The 22,477-nt window shown below is 47.3% G+C and overlaps 1 protein-coding gene across 1 annotated transcript in view; it reads left to right on the forward strand.

Annotated features, from left to right (window-relative positions):
* The first annotated feature begins 722 nt into the window (after positions 1 to 722).
* The window catches only part of LOC144159066 (cholinesterase-like), an 84,275-nt gene continuing 62,520 nt past the window's right edge, over positions 723 to 22,477 (forward strand). The window contains exons 1-2 of the mRNA XM_077690326.1: positions 723 to 824; positions 20,770 to 20,808. Of these exons, the coding sequence (XP_077546452.1) occupies positions 822 to 824; positions 20,770 to 20,808 (42 nt within the window). The 5' untranslated portion in view covers positions 723 to 821. The remainder of the gene's footprint in view (positions 825 to 20,769; positions 20,809 to 22,477) is intronic.

Below are 22,477 nucleotides of genomic sequence, written 5' to 3' on the forward strand. Positions count from 1 at the left end.
AAGGGGGTCACCATGATGATCTTGGTGATGACTAGCGATCCGAGAAAGCTTAGGAGGCCAATGGCGATGGCGGGGGATTGGGGCTAAATTCGCAGTGCTGTCGGTTGCGGCCCGAAAGTTCAAAAAGCTCAAGACCAGATCAACAGGGGGTCCAACTAAGCGTTCACCTTTGCATTTGTAGAAATATCACCCTTATTACTTTGGTTTCCCGAGGTAAATGTTGAGGAAAAGAAATTTATCCTCAAATTTTGCTGCCAACGCCAACTTTCGGCTTCACCTGAAGGCTTTTTTCCCGTTTTGTTTCGCTCGTCCCTTACCTTCAGTTGAGGGCCCATTGTCATGCAGCCTAGTTCCTTTTTCGTCACATCGTGTCACCCGCCTTCAACGAATCAGGACCGGGTCGGGTTTGAATTGATATTTTCAAACGAACGTAATTTTCCCTGTGTCTTTTTAGGACCCCGAATTCTTTTACAGAGCAATGCCTGTAATACATATTTTTGCGATACAGCTAGGTTGCAAAACGTCCACTATGTAACCAAATGAGGGATAAAATGACAGTGTCTGGAACATTCCAAAATTGTTTCGCTCGTATTCAATGTTAGGAAAAAGCCCCCTTGTTAGCTCACTTTTATTCTTTCATCAGACAGTCGGAAATGAGTTCCGTTCCATAAAGGAATGATTAGAACGAATGCTCGCATGCATGGCTTCACTATTTTTACCGCAGGACAATCCTTCTGATAATCGGTGCCGTGGTCCTGGTCGTCGGAGTACTAGTGGCCATCATCGTGGGCTTCCTTATCATTGGGCGCCAAAACACTCTCATGGTAAGGAAGTAGCGCCTTCACAATGGCTCATCTCAATCCTTTTACAGCGTACAGAGCTAAGAAATGGCTTTAGGGAGAAACATAATGACGTCTATATAAGTTTGTAGAAGAGTTTGTGGGGTTAGACTTGCTGGGTATATTCGCCATCGCCATCATCGTGGTTGCCTGCATTGTTATTGCTTGGAGATCTTCGTTGCATACTCATCCGTGCATAATGCCTTCGTGCTATTTACATCGGCTCCCGAACAAAGCCCCTTCCGAAGACCTTTAAGCACTGCAAACAAGTGTCACACAATCCATTTTTTGTCTTTGCACACGCCTTAACATAGTTGGAGTTTTCCTGTTGTCACACTGTATATTACAATGGCGGTTCCGCTAGGGCAACCGGTTTCGCTCATTCACTGTTTGTGGCCGTTTCTGGTTATTCGGGCGATAAAGGAACCTCGCGCCGAAGCCAACTTTATCGCGGTTGCTCACAAGAAACTGTGCAACGCGTTTCACCGAATCTTTCTTAAAATTATATCACAATTTGTTTGCAGGCGACCATATTATCACTTTTCTTTCCATGAGTTTTGATAAATAGTTTCCTCATAAATGCGTTTGTAAACGCTAACCAAATTTCATCTTGTGATAGTTCACGGGCAACTAAGCCATTCGTATGGTTACACAAACGGCTGTAAACTGGCCTTTAAAGCAACTCTCTCATTGTTCTGACTTTCTTTTTGAGTCATGAATAGTTACCGTATTTTCGCGCGTTTAACCCGCACCAAGAATGCGAAATGTCAGTGGTGAACTATAGAGGTGCCGATTATATGCGAGGTATTTCATATGGTGCAGCTTCACCTCAAAGCGCATTGGGACGTGATGCTCCTACAGAAGTAATAGCGACTAAGCCACTGTTATGCCGTTGACAGCGCTCATTTTGTAGACAGCCCAAGAAAACAAAAACCTGATAATATGTACGCGGCAAGTCATCTAGTTACGTAGTCAGCTTGGTAAGTTGTTTTGCATAAACAAAAGTTGCTTGTGTTAGTAGCTTTGGTCCATCCTTCTATGTATAAAATATGCCGGCAATACGCGGGGATATACATTTTTTATCCGTCGACGGAAAGTGGGGTGCGAGTTATATGCAAAGGCGGGTTATACGTGCGAAGCATTACGCCCACCTCCCCTCGCGGGAACCCTGGTGTGATGCAACGCATCTCATGGGGGTTCCATTGGCGTTTTCCATCGTATTGATTACGCTTATAGCAGGGATTCTCACGCGAAGGGGTTGTGGGCGTAATTTTCTATTTTCACGTTGCAATGCACATGAAGTATACGTATGCTCAGGAACCGTCGCATCAAGCAATAGTCGAGTACTGCGAGAGAGTGCAAGCGTAACGCGGACGACCGTCGACTGAGACTGCCGGAGCGCGGCATACCGCTTTATATACACAGCGCCCGAAGGAGAGGAGAGCGCGGAGAGAGACATTACTGCACATGCGCAGCGAGCGCACCGCGGAGCACAGCGCCGCCCACCGCCGCCTAGCAACGGAGTGAGAGCGCGCTGCGCCAACCCACAGCTGTTTGGGAGAGTGTTCGCTATCGGAGAGAGGTCAGGAGGAGAGCCGCAGTTGTGCGGACAACGCCGGACAGACGCAGGAAGGACAGAGGGGCGAGCATGAGATGCGTTGCATCTAAAATACGGTGGTTCACATTGAAGATGTTCACATCACCGATTTTCGTTATGCTGTCAAAGCAAGGCTTCCAACGGGCGAAAAATGCACAGTCCCCTTTACCCAACGGAGCTTTCGCAACTCGGGCCTCTTTGTCCGTCTGCTAAAGGTTGGGCATCACGCAGAAGTAGAAGCACGTTCGCAGATACACCGATAGAGGGTGCAGCTGTCTCACAGAAACTAGGGTGCCTGGATGTTCCTCCTCGCCGCCCCTCCGTGACGGGTGGAGACAACTGCGTCGTCTGCTACGGAAGCCGCCATGCTGAACCTCGCCGCTGGGGCAGCGCGCTGCAAGCACGGGGATGTCCTATCGGATTCTTATATGCACACGCATTCCATGGCCACAAACCGCCTCCAGAGGGAAGGAGAACTTATTTGTGGGCTTGTTTGTACGTCTTAACAGTGAAAACACTGCGCTAGCTAAGTCGACAAGACGAAATAGCGGGAGAAACACGGCACACAGAGGCGCATCCGCGCCTACCGCCTATACGTGCGTCTCCTACTTTTTTGTTTTGTAAACTTAAGTCAGCGCAATGTCTCTACACTTTTAAATGTAACACGCATAATAATGCATCAATGAGGCGCGCTTCTTGATCGTTAGTTTTGGTGTTAAATCTCATTTGCGAAAAAGTTGCGTCTTATATAAGTGCGTTCGACCGGCAATGTATTGTGAAAAGACTTCGCGGGAGAGCTATGTTACATGAATCGCCCTGTTCTTCCACTAAGTCTGTCTGATTTCGCAGTTAACTGATATTAATCATGAGCCTTCTTTGCCGAAAATCATAGCCGCAAAAAGCATACCTTGTATATGCAAGATAATGCGCAAATGGCGAAGCGAGGACTCAGTTGTTGTAGCAGTGTATGTAATTGTTTCTCCAAGGGGAAAACAAAAGCTAAAAGTGAATGGACGAAATAGCAGAGGCTTATCTAAAGCACCATGGTTAACACATAAAGAAAAAAAAGAAAAATCTGCCAAGAAGCACCAAATGTAAATGCTTTGTAAATGAACAAAAATGCCTAATCGGCGAAGCCATTTAATAGGTACAGTAATAGTGGCGCAGCCTGCAGAAGTTAATTTTGGGTGAGGGGGTGGACCTTAGAGCTGTGCACGGGCCGAAATTTCTAGGCCCGGCCCGACCCGCCCCGATAGAGACATGGCCCGGGCCCGGCCCGGGTCCGAGAAATTTATAAAAATTGAACCCGAGCCCTGCCCGAGCCCGGCGAATATTTAAAATCTGAGCGCGAGCCCGGCCCGAGCCCGCCACAGTGTTGTTAAATATCATCCCTAGTCCGACAGGATATTAACATGAACTTGGAGATGTTTGTTGTTAACCTAAAAAGCGTAAGCACAAAGCGAATACGACTGTCTAAGATTTAAATTTCCTTTAAACTTGGACCGAACTTTGTACAACTTATCCTCACTTAGAAGCTTTTTTTTTTCGGTAGCCGTGTAACTTCATTTGCCAGCCTTCGAAATCAAGGCACACCCGAGGATACCTTAAATGATTCCGAGTAAGGGGATTTTTTTTATTATTGTAATTCTTCAACAGATATTGCACCTTGCGTTCTTCCATTCCTTGCTGAAATTTTATCAGACGATGCGCCCGGTTTCACCGTTTAATTTTTGTTTTTCCCTGTAGTTACGTTGGCAGCATGATTTTATCTGCGCTTCAGTTCTTTCTTGCCTTTAGTCATGGCTCTAAAGAAATTCTTGCGCGAAATAATTATGGGCTCTGCTTAGAAAATTGGTTCTTCAAACACTGCACACACTGCGAAATCCAGGCCACGTTTGTTCTGTTTGTTTTAGTTTGAAAACGAGAGAGCAAATACAATCATGTTGTAGTCGGTGGGTGGAGTGTCCTCGTTTCCTGGCACGCTCTCTCCCACTAAGCTGATGGTTTTATTGATTGTAGGGTTTAACGTGCCGACGCAACGCAGGCGATGAGGCGCGCCGTAGTGGAGGGCTCCGGATTAATTTTGACCACCTGGGGATCTAACGCGCGCCGAAATCTCGTACACACGGGCGTTTCTGCTTTTCGCTTCCATCAGAAAAACGGCCGCCGCGGCCGGGAATCGAACCCGCGACCTCGTGCTCAGTAGCACGAACTAAGCTGGTGGGACCCAGACGTTTCTTTTATTGATGTGAAGGCTTTCTAAGTGCAATTGTTTTTTTATCATATCTTTTAACGGCGCGGTAGTGAATCAGCACTTCCTTTTTTTTTGTTTTCACTTTACCTGAAATATCAACAAAAAAACTTTCTCTTGCCAACAATTTATAATTTGCTGCACAGGATAGCTGTGCCTCAGGAACTGCCCGGGCCGGATCGGACTGGCCCGGCCCGACAAAATTTTTGGTTCAAGCCCGAGTACGGCCCGGGCCCGAAATATTGCGTGCTACCCGGCCCGGGCCCGTGCACAGCTCTAGTGGACCTACCTCCAAAAATGGAGGAGGGGAACTTGTGAGAAAACTATCAGAAAAAAGAAAAATCGATTCCCAATCGATTCATAATTAAAAGTAAAAGAATTGGGGTTCATTTGGTAAAAAGTTAAAAACAAACAAACACAACCAAACAAAGCGAGAAGTCATGAAATATAATTCAAGGGGAACTGATTACAACAGAAAGTCTCCCAGTTTGCTACACGCAGCCACAGCATATAATACTCAAAATGATGCAATGAAATCCCAAAAGTACGTGTCTGGTACAGCACCTTCACTTGATCAATTAAAAATATTGCACAAGATACCACCACAGAAACATTCGCCAACCATTCCTGCAGTGGTTTGTGCACAGAGGCACGCAGCAACCAGGCATTTTGAGCCGCTAATCGCGGCCAGACAGTTACAGCACGTCGGCCGCTGGGTTCCGCCGCTGTAGCGGGATACGTAATGGCGGTCGGTGGCTCCGAAAACCGGTCGAGGCACCTGACGTTCAGGAACGGTAGACGAGCCCTACTGCGCATGCGCCAACTAGACATCAAAAAACAAAGAAAGCGACTTTTTTTTTTGCCGGACGTGACGTCATACTTTAAAAAAAATGGCGGCTGTTGTACGGTTACTTTGCTGCGATCTTCTCGCCGTAATTTTTGTCTGCTGTTGCTGCGGTGCATAAGTGTTCGGCTTGCGATTGTGATAAGGGCGCTCTCGAAGAACTTCTGGAGAGCACTCACGGTGGCGTGCAGCGTGTGATTGAGACACTGAGTGTGTGCGGCCGCCTTATTTGCGCGTAGTGCGTTACGACGGTGAACACGGGCGTTCTGCATCAGTTGTGCCGCCTCGATTTGCGAGAGTGATGAGCGCGCTCGCGACAAGTTTCTGCGCTGCATTTCATTAGAGCACCGTGTTGAGGCCGCTGGGCGTTTCGTCTCCGACGTGCGAGTGCGCGTATGCCTTCAACTTCAAACGGCGGTGCTATCATGGCCAGCCGCGAAACTCTTGTCGCTCACCACACGGTCATTGACTAAGAAATATCAAGACAAGACTACTGCGACCGGCCAGCCACGAACGATCGTTCGCACGAAACTCTTGTCGCTCACCACACGGTCGTTGACTAAGAAATAACAAGACAAGACTATTGCGACCTACAAAGGTGATTCCTGCGCGTCGCTTTGGTTCGTCGAATCCCGTGTCTTGTAATCTCTCCGGGACATTATATTCAGGAGGTCATGGTCCTGCTGCATATTCTTACTAAATCATTGCAGAGGACTCTTGGCGCGCAGAAATGAAAAGTTTGTAATTATCCACGTTAGCTTCGTTGATCTCCAGAGGGTTGCTTTCCTGACGAGCGTATTGATGCGTATATCGCGGAATGGGAGCTGTACAAATGTGTTGACGGATGTGGAGGGGCACACTTTTTAGCTGTTCTTGGGGCGCTGGATATACGAGGAGTTCAAGGGTGTCTCGTCTGGTAGGTGGTTGAGGCGGGAGGTTTGGGAAGGATGGTAAGCTTCGTGCAGTTTATCTAAGGTATTATGTACTTCCAGTTCGACCAACTTGCATGTGGGTGTCGAGAGGGCACTGTTCGGTCTGTGAAATTATTTATTTCGCCCACCACCATATTTGGTGCCCGTTTGTGCTTCTGCTATCAGCCTTCGTCGTGTTCTGCTTGATCCTACACAGTGACAAAGTTTGATAACCGTAGCGGGACCCCGCACGACATGCGGCAGTGGGCCAAATTAACATTCTCAAATGCAATTTCCATAACACTGTTGGACACGAATTCTTGTAACTTTGTTCCTCCTGTGGCTACACAGCCCGTCACCATGATGCACAGAATGTACTAAAAGTCACGTGCTTTGTTGTTCCTATTTCAATGTGTCTTAATGGTAGATAGGGCAGACAAGGCGGTGGTGGGAGCATGCCGCATCGCTGACGACTGGAACAGAAACCAACTTGGTGCTCCACTCCAAGACTCAATGCACGCCAGGTGGCTGCATGCCAGAATTTGATACGACGAGAGTGCTGAAGTTGTATGGCACAAAACAGGAATGAGAAATCTTTGAGGCCCATGTGATAAATGTAAGAGACAGATGCACTATAGAATACTGAATAATTAGTGTGAAGTGTGCAGCAGCTGTGATTGCTTTTTACATGTGGTGTTAAACCAGTGTCATATGAGGGTTTTGTTTACTTTGTAATCACTCTCAGAGGGAAATGAAGCTTCGTTGATGAAGCTCATTCCTGTCTCTATCCTTTCCTTGAATCATGCCTGACATTTGACCAAAATTTCCACGATGAAGTCTCAACTAGCTTGCGTAGCCACCTTTACTCAGTTCACTGTTTTGATGCATATTTAAGCACAAAACCCTGGGACGTCTGCCGTTAATCACTCATAAGAAACCCTTGATGCCCGCCACACTCACCACTACCACTTCCACACTTTTGCAAAAAAACAGATGCAAGCACAGCCATGACAGATTCCACCGTGACTCCCAGTAAGCATGTCCCTTTATCAAAAAGGATGCATCACACCTCAAATACACTACCACGGATACAAAAGCTAGTGATCATCTACCTCATCTGGACATCACGCCTTTCTACAAGGGAATGAGGCGGCACGCACTGCTGCCCTCAAATTTACTAGCCACGGATTCGTAGAAAAGCAGAAAAGACCTGCCAGATTTCCTCACCAACCTCTAAGTCCAAAGCCGTTGTACAGATGTCTACAAACCCACACATACTACAACACAACATATTACCCAACACAAGCCCCTATGAATGCCCACCCTGTAAAGGAAGGAAGGAGAGAGAGGGAGAGAGAACAAACACTTATTTCTAAGTCCAGGTCCTAATTTGAAAGTTCAATTTACCGGATCCACGTAGTACTCCTGAATGCCTGGTCCTAATTTGAAAGTTCAATTTACCAGATCCACGTAGTACTCCTGAATGCCTGTGCGGATCCGGTGCACGTGTTTGTAGAGAGCTTCCTGGGCAGCCTGGATGTTCACTGTCGGCGGGGAAGACAGCCAGAGCTCCCAGGAAGTGATGAAAGTGAGGGATTGGGTAAGAGATGGTGGGGTGAAGTCCCGATTAGAATGAGGGATGGATGGGTAGGAAGAACACCTGGGGCAGGAAGGATGGCCAGGGCACTGATAGATGCGGTGAAGAATGTGATGGGAGGGGAGTGAAGAGGTTTGAGCCTGTCGAATGAGGCACACAGCCTCATGAGTTAGACGGGAACTGGGGGGTGGGTACAGGGTGCGTGATAGGCGTTGGGCGTGTAATTGGTAATGGCGGGAAGCGCGGTGTTGAGTACGAACCGTTGGCGGGTGGTACAAGGTTGGCCAGGACATGGGCGAACCCGGGAAAGGTACTCGGGTGAGCGCGTCTTCTAAGGCGTTTCCGCACATGCCAGGAACCCAAACCAGTATGAAGCGTGGCCGAGGATTCGATTCAAGTCTCGGAGTGACGAAATCAGTGGTGTGTGGGTGGGTCTCATGGTTAGCGAAATTACGAAGGGCTGTCTGACAGTCGGAGAAGATATATACTGGCATGGTGGTAGGAACATTAGAGTAGCGTGCTCTATTGCAAGAGCAATGGCGTATTCTTCGAGGGAGGTCAAATCCGGTGGAGAAAGAAAGGAAAGCATAGCAGTGTCTAAAGAAGGGAGTAGGAGAAATGAAGCCATGCCCGTTGAGTTTGAGGGGATGTAGGAGATAGTACAGGGAAGACAGAGAGGTTAACCATCCAATCAACTGCACCCAATGCTTATCAGTGATTTCAAATAAATGCATCAAACTTGCATAATGAACACCTTATGGCATTTTTAACTTTCATTCATGAAATTATTTGTATAAACTTATTGTACACTTACACTGAAGTGACCAGGCAGTATATTTGAAGGTGTGTGAACATTCGCAACTTAGAATACTGTGCGAGTACTTTTTGATATTCGATTTGCAGCTCTATTTCAAATATTTGAAATTTACAAATAGTAGAGGAACGAATGTTTGCTCTATCTGAAGACGTGCAAACTTTCAAGCTTCACTACATGGTAAGACCTTGCGGGTTGGTTTTTCTGCATGACACTGAAGCCGTGCCAAAAGCCTGATGCAGAAACCTTGCACCAAGCTAGTGTTCGCTAACTGTGGTGTATGTTAGGTTAAGTGCAACACTACGAAAGCAAAATTTATCATCTAAATAGGTTTCCTATAAATATAATAGCAGAAGTGAGAAATAAAACGTTATTGCTGGTTTGTTGGTGAGGTCCCACCGGCAACTAGCAAGCCCAGCCTCCTTTCAATCATTGAGGAGAGTGGGGGGACTGCTGCCTATCATATTAAATATACCTAATATGCTTACTGTGTTCACAGTATTTTGAGGAACCCATATTTCTTTATGGCAATGTATGCAGAATTCTTGTTGCACTGGTTTGCATGTCTATGTTTTATTTTCTCTGCTACACTAATTTTTTTGTATGTCAAGCGCAAGTGCCTGAACAGAGATGTGTCTAGTTCTGACTGCCTAAGCTGTCTTTTTTGGTGTAGTTATGTTTTATACACTCTAGAAACGCCAAAACAAAGATAGTGTGGTTTGAAAATATTCAATTCGCAGCCAGCTGTTACTATTCCTATTCAAAAATATTTTATTGAATTCACAGCTAAGTTTAACTTGTATTCAATTCACAGATGCCAAGTTAGTAATCACACCTTTAAATATATATACAAAAGGTAAGTTGTCATTTGTAGTGACAAAAAACACTCAGCTGCAGTGGCGTCGCTAAGGGGGGCCGGGGGTCCCTGGGCCCCGGGTACCAGCCCCTCGATAAAGGGGGGGGGGTGCCACTTGGGCCCCTACAATGTGTAATGCTGACGTCGAAAACTGGAAGACAACTGTAACGAGACCACAGCTTTGGCCTGTTCAAGTTACGTCCCCACCAGTCTATTCAAATTTGTTTCCTGGTACAATGGAAGAAAGCGAGGAGAATTTTGGCATCCAGGAATGTCGCGGTAGTCGAGGATGGGTGCGGCTTGAGGAGTTGATTGGCTGCAGGGTGAGCGGAGGCGAACAAGGAACGATTTCTGGAGAGGGGGTGCGTCGGTATACGACTGCGACGCTCGGAGGGGTGTAGCGAGCGAGCTTGTTTTTCGATGGGACGACAGGGGCCTAACAAAGCCCCTTCATTACGTCCAGGACCACTGTTGGGGCGGCAGACGAGATCAGTAGGGGGGAGGAGTGAAGGGGGAGGCATCCAAGCCTACGAGACTTTGGTCATGTGTCCTCGGCGGTTATTTATGTGGCTTTTTTTACGCACATGAGATGTTGTGTAAGGGTCATGGTGAATGTTTAGCATTTTCTGTAGTCTTCGCAGTGACGCGTGGGAGACCGTGTACCCTGGTCCGGTTGTCATATTTTCAGAAGGAAACCAAGGTGAAAATGACCTGAAAAAATAAATATGGGGAAGACTGAATCTTGAGGAAGCGGGGACTGATAATTAAAACGAAATGAAAGTAAGTGTGAAACATGCAATGGGGGGAGCTAACTGTACAAATTAAGCCTGTGTTGGGAGGAGGGGCGCAAGTGGGAGAGGAGGTCAGGAGGTGGGGGCTCAAGGGGTGGGGGCTTTCAAGAGGAGGTGGGAGCTCAGGTGTCCAACATTAGGTGAGACAAATGGGTTGTCGCGACTTCCCCTTGGTTGCACCCGATTCCTTCAGTGCTTGCACTAACCAACCAATTCGCGATTTAAGCAATTGCGAAGGATCTGATATCGGGTGTTGATAGCTCATATTTTTTATGTCGTTGACTTTCCTTCATCGTGCCAAGCGACACAGCCAGCACATGGCAATTGTACGAAGATGGCATTATATGGAAGGGGCGTATCCCATGCGGCCCCGTGTAATTAAACTAATAGAACAACGGACGAGTAGCTTGTCGAACAAATTATGCAAGAAATAGAACAGTTATGTAGGCATTTATTTTATTTACCTAACTTTTAATCAGGTCAATCTACGTTTTTTTATTTCATTCCCCTGTAAGTTAAGAGCAATATAAATGAGTATCTGCGTTGTAAACATAAATAAACCGGATAGCCGTGTGTTCATCTTCTTTCCATTTTATCATGGCTTTCGTGTGGCTGTCCCAAGGAGTTTTAAGTGAAGAAATAGTTTAAGCGGATGACCTAAATATTTTGCTCTGGTAGGTTCATCTTTCAAGGTGGAGGGTGAGAAAAAAAAAGGACAGGACAACGAAATTAAGTGCATAACAAAAAGATAAACACCAGCTACGTCACCCGATTTCTATCATTAGGCACTCGATCCGCTGAGTGCTCCCATCCCGGAATATGGTCGGGAGACCCCACGATAATTGAGGTGGGAGTGAGGGGCAGTTTCTGTGTTAGTGAAAGCATTCTGCCGAGTGCTTTGTGTACATTACTAGAAAAAAAATGTTGAAGACTGTGCGGCAAAGGACAGGACGCCCGGTGTCGTATGCAAGATTTTTGAGCTGAGTGCCCCTCCCCATGCATTGGGGAGGAAAAATCTACTGGAACGACTCAGGCAGCACAACGACGACGTCCGCTGCAAAACATCAGACCACAAAAGAGACTTCGGTGAAACGCTCCAGAAGCGTGACCAACTGGAGGAAAAGATGCAAAGAACATAAATCCTTCCCTCCAAACTTTCCCACTTGTGTACATGCGGGCACGGCGCTCCACAGCGAGGCGCTTTGTGAGTGACCGGCGCTACAACGCGACCCCAGTCACCCCTGAAGGAAGAGGGAATCGAGATGGGTCCCAAACGTCTTGTTCTTGGTTATTACTTTTGGTTGGAGAGGGCGATATTTCCTCAGCTACTGGGAAAAGGTTGTTTCATCTAGGATCTGTCTTGGACTAGTTGACTGTACGACGACGTCAATGAAATCGTCGTCACCTATCCCCATCGGGATAGGCGCGACCGAACGGTTGTGAGCCAGCGTGTGGCGCTGATACACTCGGGCCCGTACGAATCTGATATTTTACTCAAGAGTTCTTTCTTTATCGCTTTGTAACCTCCTTCGATTCAGATTTCCTCCATTGGCTGGTGGCTGCTTCACTTGTAAGCCCGAACCTCACATTTTATACTTTATACTGTGTTCGTTTTCCCAAGACGCCAATGTCAATGAACTTATTTGCAAATGTGTGGTGGAATCTTTTTACAACGTACGAAAGGAAACGACAACATTGTCGCAGACAAACATCCACACAACTTTTTATAGCCAGTATAGCCGTGCACTGGCCGCTTAGACGACTCGTGTACGGCCAGTCGTCTCTTTCAACGCTAAATGTTCCCTTTCTATCTGCTTCCATTCTCAGTAATCACATAACCATAGAAATAAAGAGACCCGACAATGTATCTATTTCAAACGTACTGAAATTCTCACTTAGAGAAATTTCCAGCAGTTGCATGCTGCCACAGAGGCTGCCTTTAGTGACAAACGGGCAGGCGCAGGCGGTTTTCCCGAATTTATGGGGCGGCCGTTTCTTTCACATTTTATACCACTTTTCCTGCACAAGACTTGAAAATAGCTTTTCTTTAAGTCCGGCTGTTGTTATTTGCTGGGACAACTTCTATTTCTCCCCCAGCCTTCTTTCACCAGGCTCCGCCTGTGGTCCTTCAAGCATAATTTGTTCAAGGTGTGTTCCTAGACACAGGAAAATTGATGCGAATGAAGTGACTATTTGCCTTGCATGTGTTGCCTTTAAACAGCCCTATCATTGCTGGCCACCCTCCTCCAGGCCCGCGGGACGTCTGCATGATTTAGTCGTCACAGCGGGCTGCAAAGCTTTCCGAACGCCTGTGGCGACCACCTTATAGTGTCGTTTTCTGACAAGGCCCGAGACTCTCTCACACCTCCATTGCTCTTGCAGGCATCCATTCGCTTGGTATCGACTGTAGATGTGGTACTCTCACACTGCCGCATATCAGCCTTCACTTTTCCCCTACCCTACTTTGGTTTGGCGCATTACACCCTGTGCTGCCGCAAGTAGCTCTTGGCCACTCCTTTCTTGGCTGCTAATGGTGTTTTCATGCTCACGAGTGACACACCATGATGCTCCTTACTGTTAGGATTTTTATCGATGCCTAATTCACTGAAAAGGTCGGTGTTGTGTATCAAGATCTGCACTAGAGTCGTCGTCTGGGGATCTCTAAACCAAGCTCGTGTAGCTATTATTGCCTAAATAACACACGGCTTCTTATCTTGCTGCTTACTTTTCTAATATATTGCCAGTTCATTATAAATAACTACAGATCAAGTATCCTGTGGCTTCATTTCGCATCGCATATTATGCATGCTTGCATTGACGTTTCGAAGCCCATGCATTCAGTAGCTGTAAAAAGTTTTGTTTACATTGGTATTTAAATGAAAGACACAAAATTTGTCGAGACCAATCGCTCTTGTCGCGCGATGAGGGCAATGCCAAGTGACAAGAGTGACAGAAATCGCTTTTGGTAACTCCAGTCCCAGGTGTGAACCAGCCTTCATACGCTAACAATAGAAGACATTAATATTATCAATAATAACAATAACACTAGTTTTATTATTAATAATTGTTTTGTATATGTGAGGGGGAGCAAATTTTCTGGGCCCCGGGTGCAAGTTTACCGAGCAACGCCACTGCTCAGCTGCCATTGCCACACTTCTAGAGAGAGAAAACTGACAAGCAAAACCTCATCCCTGACTAATTTCAGTTTTAAGTTGTAGTGGTACTTTTGTGCTGTTCGACAAGCAATACCTTATTTGCGGTAAGATTGCTGCAGACAAGTCCCCAGTCACGCTAAACACGGAAGAAATGAACTTGAAAGCATTGCACATCATAAGATCTGTTCCTAAAAGTACCAACTGAAGTACAATATTGTTCTTCAGCATGTGACAGCACACATCAAGGACATATTGGGTGAACTGTCCAGCATCTGTTGAATGCATGGCATTATACCAGCTTGAACGTGCCTTAGAAGCGATAATTTTAAAAACGGTAACTTGAGAGGGCCCACGAAAAAAAAAAAAATGCTTGGCACCAGGGCTAAGTGCAACTAGTTAATATTTTCTCATTCACTACTTGAGGCCTGGATGTGTATTATTAAGGCTTGGTTCCTACAGCTGGTAACAACAAAAAAAACCTTTGTCCTGTGCGCAGCCCTACCTCCCACCGGGCTGCATGTCCTATTATCAGCTGGCTTAAAGGGGCACTGACACAAAATTTTGAAGGCGAGATAACTTCGGAGATAGATTGGTGGGAACACATATACATCATCTGCAAAATATCAGCGGTGAATACAGCCTAGAACATATTTAAAATCAATTTTGAAGTGTGCGAAACGCAACCGAGCGGCCAGCAGATCCACCCGCGCAAGTGTAAATAAACAACATCCAAACACGTCACGAGTTTGTGTTTGCCGCTTCCGCACTGCCGGCTCGCCGCTCCAATCGGAGGGCCGGGGGCGGAGCTTCTGCTCTCGAGAACGAACGACCCGATCGTTGGCGGCGGAGGCGCCGTGATTTCGTCAGCTCATCGGGCAGCTGGCCGCGACCAAAGTTCTACAGCGATTCCAGGCACTCTGTTTCTATTACTGTTTATTACCATTGGATGCGGAAACGCTCCGGAGGCACGAAAAGCCCACTGAGCAAGCCGCACGGTCGCTGTGCAGGCGGCGGCCACGGCCGCGAAGTGGCCCACGCCGGCGCAGGTAGCTTGTTACCGCTGCACGAAATTGTCCCCAAGTCCCGACCATGGTGGCTTAAATGAGAAAGGAGTTAATGATGCCATGGCGGGTTGCATTAACAATTGTCATCTGCACCGCTTACGAGAGCGGCACTCGAATATCCGCCGCAGTGCTAAGCCGAACACATCTGTAGGCGGACCTGTAGGCAGACCGGCCGGCTGCTCCCAGCGCGCGTCTTGCCACCCATAGGGTGCCTCGATGCGCGCCCGCTCCGCGGAGGGTGGCGCCACTCTTTGAAGGGGTCGCCGCCGCCAAGACCGGTTCTCGGGAGGCGCCGCCGCCATTTTCTTGCAACCCGCCCCCGCCGACTCCCGTGCTAGGCGCGCGAAAAGCGGCGCTCTTCACAAAATCTCTTTGCAGAATGCCTGGTTGCTGCGTTCCCTTGTGCTCCAGCAGCGCTAAAAATCTCTGGAGCATGTTTCGTTTCCTAGAGACCCAAAAAGGCGGCTTCTGTGGACGGTGAAGATCAAGCGGGACAAGTTGCAGCCGACGAAGCACTCCTGCATATGCAGTGCAAGTACCTGGCTTCTCAGCAGTGCCAAATCCATTTGTGGCTATTGTAAGCTTGTCTGTGTGGCTGCTTCTTGATACCAGACGCACGGTTTTACGTGTTTGTGTTGGAGGTTTAATCATGCTTTTGCGGCCTTTTTATATTTTGATTGATGCAAACGGACGTGGCCTCTTAAAGCGGGGGGGGGGGGGGGGGAGGGGCGATATAAAACGTGTGGCGCTTTGCATCTTCAGTCATTTCACTTTGTATCACGAAATAAGGCGCTCGTTGTAAAAAGGTGTGCGACCTTTCTCAGTCCCGAAGCGTCACCCCGGCGCATCACGCTTACTTCACCAAAAGCCCATTTTTTGGCAGTGTGAATGATATATCCCAAAGCGCAAAACTGCATGCGACGCGTTATGCTCGTGTTTCTCCGTGTTGTCTCAACTTAAGGTCTGTTATAAATCTTGTTGTGCGCAAAAATTATAATATTTAAGAAATTTATTGTCGCTTATCATGCCATAAAAGTAGCGCATGCAGGTGAAAAGAAATGTGTCAATTACACCTCTATTTTGTGAATCATGTGCGGATGTGAGCCGATACGTGTGGATGCCGGTTTGTTCGATTTGCTTGATTTCGCGTCATTTATTCTTATTTCTCGGGAGAAAAGGGCACCTATATTGACAATTTATCGTGCAGGCTCACTTTGAAAGAACCTGTTTTGAACAAAACCGTGCAGATGGAAGGAGCTGAAGCCAAATGCTGTGCCAACGCCTTTCCCAATCAGAGGTCGGCATTTACCATTTCATTCACTGCGTGTGTTCGTAGAAGTACGTACATTACTTAAGAAATCGGTCCAAAGCAGCGAAAGCCACCCGGAGACAGAACGCAGCCTGAGCCCACATCCAACAATGAAGAGGTGGACAACCCCGCTGAAGAACTTCATGCATCATCAGACAGCGGAAATCCTCCCCGAGTCAACTCACAAGAGACGTCATCGGTATCACAAGAGACGGTATCACAAGAGACGTCATCGGAAAACCTCCAACTCAACAGCCCAGGTGTCGAAGCTTTGAATGTCGGAATTCCAAACTCGACAAATGAAACTCTCACAGCTAGTGAGACACAAAGGGATTGTGCTGAGTTGAAAAAGCAGTTGGCAGACCTGGAAAGAAGATACACCGTACTTCAAGAACATCACACACATGCTAATAACGCAATTCAAAACCTCAAAAAGAAAGTTCTAAAGCATTCGAGTGTAATTATCATTACCCGTATTATAACTGCAGTGAAGTCTGTTTGTATCATTTTGTACATAATGTATTATGTATCAGCAGTGGAGGATGTCGTTCATCACTTTGTACATAGTGTATTTTTGCTTCAAGGTATTAAATGATTATTTCTACATCCGTGTAAGCCTTTATGTTTAGATTGCAGCCCAAGGACGCTGGTTCGATTCTCGGCCGCGGCGGCTGCTTTTCTGATGGAGACGAAAATACAAATCGCCCGTTTGTTCGAGATTTCGGCGCATGTTAAAGATTCCTAGGTGGTCAAAATTAATCCGTAGCCCTCCACTACGGCGCCTCATCGCCTATGTAGCGTAGGCGCTTTAAACCTCACCAATCAATCAATCACGTTCAGATTGCACAGTGCATGCATGACACACTTTGCCGCCAGGCAATCCTATATATGTAAGTACCGAATAACAGTTTCAGTGGCTGTAAGCGTGCCGTACATTCGCACTTGAATATGCAGCAGTTAATTCCCTTCCTTCGTGTACTCCGCCTACTTTCTGCTATGTTTATATGTAAACGCAACGACAGCAAGTTCACGGCGCCGGTACGGCACGACGGCGAGAAGATTCCCGCCATGTCACCTATCGTAAAAAAGAAAGGCATTCACCATACCTTCGCTAATCACCTCAAAATAGAGAATCCTTCACCAAAACCTTACTCTTCTGTTCATCTACCCCAGAAAAAGAATGTATAACAAAAGTAAAGCCAAATCAAGCCCACACTGTTAGCGAGACCAGCACTATCAAGGCGCGTCACGCAGCAAACGCGTGCCCCGCGCCTAGCGGATGCAAGAAAATGGCGGTCGCGCTAGCAGACGACGCGGTTGTCCTCACCCTTAGCGGAGCGGGCGCGCATCGAGGCACCCTAGCCACCCACCGTCTCGAGCGTCGCGCGTCGTTCGTTAGCCGCGGTAGCATTTGCACTCGCAGCGCCTGCGTCACATCCACGGTCGCTTTTTAATTAGGCGCCTCACGAGATCAGTACGGGGGGGGGGGGGGGGGGGGGGCATTCGCAGAAACTGCCGTCGATGCGGATTCGACAGTGCTACGGCGGCTGTGCTCTGTAACTGTGATATCCCTCCGACGGTCACGTGGTCAGCTTTGTTCACACAAAATCCACAAAATCCATCGTTTCGCGGCACTCGCTGAAACCGAAACTGCGACTGGCCGCATTGAAAATGCCTCTAATTAAACAACCGTCGCACGCTGAAGCAAATGAGGTTTCTACAGGCTATAAGTAGGTCACTAGCTACTTATCGCAACAAAAAAAACAAGATGCAAAATTTTTGTGTCAGTGCCCCTTTAAGGTTTCAGACCAACAAAGTGATTAGCAGACAGATTATGGTAGTTACTACACCTTCGCAATGGTGAACATTACCTGCCTGCCTCACGACGCCGAACACACAATTATACCTTCGCACAGGTTAACTCCGTTGTACTCGGACAAAAGCACAGCCCTGTGGTCTACGTAGAAGTGGTCTACGTTTGCAGTGGCTAGCTTGGTTACGATGGGAGTGGTCATGCGCTATCCCAGTGCTCTCGTCTGACCGGCGTTGCTGCCTCTCGCCACGGCACGTAGGCGGCGAAGCGCCCAGCGGCCTCAACACGGCGCTCTAATAAAACATGGTGCAGAAGTTCGACGGGAACGCACTCATCACTGTCGTAAATCGAGGCGGCAGAGCTGATGCAGAGCGCCCGTGGTCACCGTCGCAACGTACTACGCGAAAATTAGGCAGTCGCACACACTCAGCGTCCCGATCACACGCTGCACACCACCGTAAGTGCTCTCCAGAAGTTCTTCGAGAGCACCGTCATCACAATCGTAAGCCAAACACCTATGCACCGCTGCAACGGCAGGCAAAAATCACGACGAGAAAAGCGCAGCGAGATGACCGCGCAACAGCTGCCATTTTTCTTAAATCATGACGTCACATCCGGCAAAAAAAAAAAAGTCGCTTTCTTTGTTTTTTGATGTCTAGTTGGCGCATGCGCAGTAGTGCTCGTCCACCGTTCCTGAACGTCAGGTGGTCGAGGCGGCGAGGGACCCTGCAAAGAATGTCTCCACCCTTCACGGAGGGGCGGGCGAGGAGGAACATCCAGGCACCCTAACAGAAGCATGCTCCTCCCCCTACCGCGGGTGAAGGGAGGCTCCCACAGCTGGCGCTCAGTTGCGGATTTCTTAGCGTTAATCGTAGGATTTGCGCGGCGATGGCGCTGCTGTTCTCGCGCTAGCGCCCTTTGACATTCACGTCGCGAAAAGAGAACCACGGCTTCGCTGTTTCGGCATATTTTAGTAGGCCTCATTGACTGCCATGCGCTTCTAACTTACCGAACTCCGAGCAGCGAGTCTTCCTATAGGCCTCCTGCACTGCCCAGGGGGCACTGCGCAAGCGGTTTCCGGGCAGTACTTCCGGGTAGTACAAAGCTGCGCGGGTCCCAAAGGATCGCGTGTTGACAGAAGCAAAATGCGCTCGATGTTCCCGATTGTTTTGCGACATGGTCACCAGCCCATCCACGACGTATCCGGTCTCTTCCGGCGATGAACTTGGCATTAGGGGAAAAAGCTTTGCAGCGCTAAATACGTTTATAGCGCCGACGAAAGTGCCGGGACGGTGACGGCGCTCTCCCAATCGCAGGTTCACTGACCATTTGAAGTGAAACTTCTAGTTTAAACTAATACTCTAGGTGACAAGGACTTTTCAACAACAGCTGATCAAAAAATAAGAGGGTCGTAATCGGCGATGACCGCGCTTTAAAAAGCCAGCGAGTCCGGCGAACCGCTGGCTCGCCGGCTGCGGTGCGCCTCTCTTTAGCGTACCAACGCAGTATACGCGCACTTTTATTAAACAGTGCTCGTTTGCGTCGCCGTTACGAATACATGGTGCAGCGTGAGCTTGCCGTTTTGTTGCGTGTCTAGTGACAAAATGCAGCGAGCGTCAGAAGCGTGAAAGCTGTTTTACGATTCCGAAATTAGTGGCGATAAAACATGGTGGTCGGGTGAACTGAGAGGCCGCTCGCTTTCCTTGTTTGCTATCACTTTACTTAATTACGCTCTTGCATTATATATTACCAGTTCACACTTAATAGGCTAGAATGATGGTCAGCAACGTTTTGAATTGTAGGGCCGAGTTGCACGCAGCCGACACGGCGGAGGGCTAGACAGCAAATAGGGTGGGCGGGCGAGGGGGGCATTGAACGCAAAAAAACAGAGGAAGAAATAGCGAATTGCCAATAATCTTTGACAATAATCTGGTGAAGTGTGAAGACGGGGGACAATTCAACTGGAAGCGACCAATTCTCTGTTCTTGCCTCTCTGCCCTAACTACATTTGAGGACAAAACTGGGGTGTCGGCGTTCAACCAACAGAGTCAGTGATGATCGTATGTAAATATTCAGGGCCGCGCGCCGTGTATGCGGCTGTAATGTTATGCAACTATAGAAGTACACATCTTTGCAGGCAGCGAGCGGGCGATTTGGTGGTTGTTTTGCGTCCTTTAATATCGCTTAATTTGTTTATTTTACGCTATTGCCTCACCTTCTCGCTAGTATACCTGTACCCTGCCGTTCGTAAATCGTGCGGCGGAAAACGAATCATTTATATTGCGAAAATACAAAACAAAATTTTCACTCGTTTTCAAGGCGGTGCCCGGCCAGAAGTGTCAGCTGAGTCGGCTGCGCAATTCTTCCGTTCACTTGCACGCTCCCGCTGAAGCAACCTATTGCAGCTTCCGTGTTTATGCTACTCGTGAACTTCCCTTTGTCGACTGCACGCAAGAAAAAAGAACGGTAATGGTCGTCAGGAAGTTAGACCACCCCACCTGTCGACACTGTCCAACGCCGCGATCCGTGACAGCGCGTTCAAAAGAAAGCCAATAAATCAGCTTGTTTTAGCGGATGTTATTTTAACCTCTGAAACTACTTTAAGGGCTATTTCATACAGTATGCAGTCATTTAAAGGCGCCACAAAGCGATTAAACTAAGTACAACCAACTTTCACTCTGGCTTGTAATTGAAAACACATGGAGGGCGGTGAGGGTCGTCTCGACCGCTAGGGGCGCTGCATGTCGCCAAGACTCCAGCGCAGGAGGCCTACAACGGTACTGCATTAAGGACGCACAACAACTGCCACTATGGCTGTATGGTGTATGGCTGTTGCAAACATTTAAAACATTCACCAGATTCTGTCATGTGCGCAGCACATGACTAGTCATTTACATCCTAAGGGAAATTTTCTGTCTATAATTGCAGGGATCATCGTCATCAACCGGCCCGGGAGGGAAGCCATCGGTGAGCTCGTATATTTTACTATGTTACGAATTTATTAAGCATGTAAAGACGGTAAATAACAGCATCAATAGTCCATAAACGGTTATGGACTATGGGGGAGGCGTTTGCAGTTCGTAAAATGGAGTTTTCATATCGAAAACACGAGACAAACTTTCGAAGCGAGAGCTTGGCTTAATTGGAAAAAAAGTCAAATTAAACTTTAAATTAAGAAATAGTTAGGTTGCTTCTTCAGAAACGAAGTATAACACGGGGTTCAGTAAATTTTCTAGCATAAGGGAGCGCAAATTATGTGTGTGTAATAGTGAATTTAACGAAAATTTGGTAGGGTGAGTCTTCGGGTGACACTGTGTGTGGAAGTAATTGTTGGTGCAACATGGACTGCACCCACAAATGTAAAAAAAGAAGAGAGCGGAGTTTTGCCTTCGGCATTGTTAGGATACGTTTCTAACACACAGAAAAGCATGAGAGTGATAGGAATTTATGTCGTAATTAGCAGAGATATTCAATATTACTTATTGTCTAATAATAATCATATTGGGCTGTTGCAATGGGAGCCTAAAACTTGGAAATCCAGACGAGTAATAAAATACGAAACTCTCAGCAACTAAGTGGGTCACGGAAATCTATAACCACTTTTTGAGCCGGACAGAAGCAGATCTAGCAGAAAATACCCACTTCGTGATGAACTCAACTGGAAATAGGAAGGACATTCTGGACATTATGAGTAAGTCACAGCAGGTAGTGTGTAACGAGCCCAAAGCAGAACAGTAGGCAGGAAGGAGAAGGAGGGACTTCAGTTTGGAGCACAAAAAGAAAATGAAAAGGGACCCGGATGAAAGCAGGTAAGGCAGAAGAAAATGAAGGAAAATAAGGATCCCACAACACAGAATGAGGAGGAGTTCCCGCAACTCGGAAAGGACGAATGTGAGGATGAGTCACGAAAACAGGTTGAAAATGAGGAGGAGGAAACCTTCAAAGCTAGACTGCAGAGGAAGGTAAAAGAAGTTGACGCAAGAGTTCTCAGAAGCCCAATAAACGTAACTCGATTAACTGAAGACGAAAGAGCAGTCGGAAGATAGGCAGATGATATTCAAGAGATGAGGGGACTAACAATAAACCTCATTGCCAGTGTGGCAGATTTGGAAGGTGAACTAGCAGCACTAAAAAGTTTTCCACGGAGGACTTTCGCAGACGTAACAAAAAGCAGAAAAGCAAAACGTCACTCCGACCCTGACCCTGTGGAGGAAGGAGAAAGGAGGAAGCGAAGTGTTTTGCGCATCAAACTCAAAGACACAGGGGTAAAAGACGCAGCAAAGGTTGCAGAAGCAGAACTAAAAAATAACTTTGAACCATCGCAGCTTGGGTTGAAGAACGTGACACGGCGGAAAACAATACAAGGAGTTTTGGTGCTAGGCGATAAGAAAGAGGAACTGGAAAAACTCAAATCAAAACTGGACGCTCATGATGACCTAAAACCCAAACTGGCAGCGGAATTACCACGACGAAGACAGCCAGAAATCTGCATTTCGGTGGTTCCGAATGAGACGCAGGAAGCAGAAATCCGGAAGGAACTTGCGAAACAAACAAACACGGGGGAAGAGCAGATAATAATAAAACGGAAGATACAATCATCAAGGAGGAGTGAAGTAACAGTAAATGCTCAACTCAC

This window comes from Haemaphysalis longicornis, unplaced genomic scaffold (assembly GCF_048455015.1).
Source record: "Haemaphysalis longicornis isolate Haplotype H1 unplaced genomic scaffold, Haemaphysalis longicornis Haplotype H1 scaffold_10, whole genome shotgun sequence".
Taxonomy (NCBI): domain Eukaryota; kingdom Metazoa; phylum Arthropoda; class Arachnida; order Ixodida; family Ixodidae; genus Haemaphysalis; species Haemaphysalis longicornis.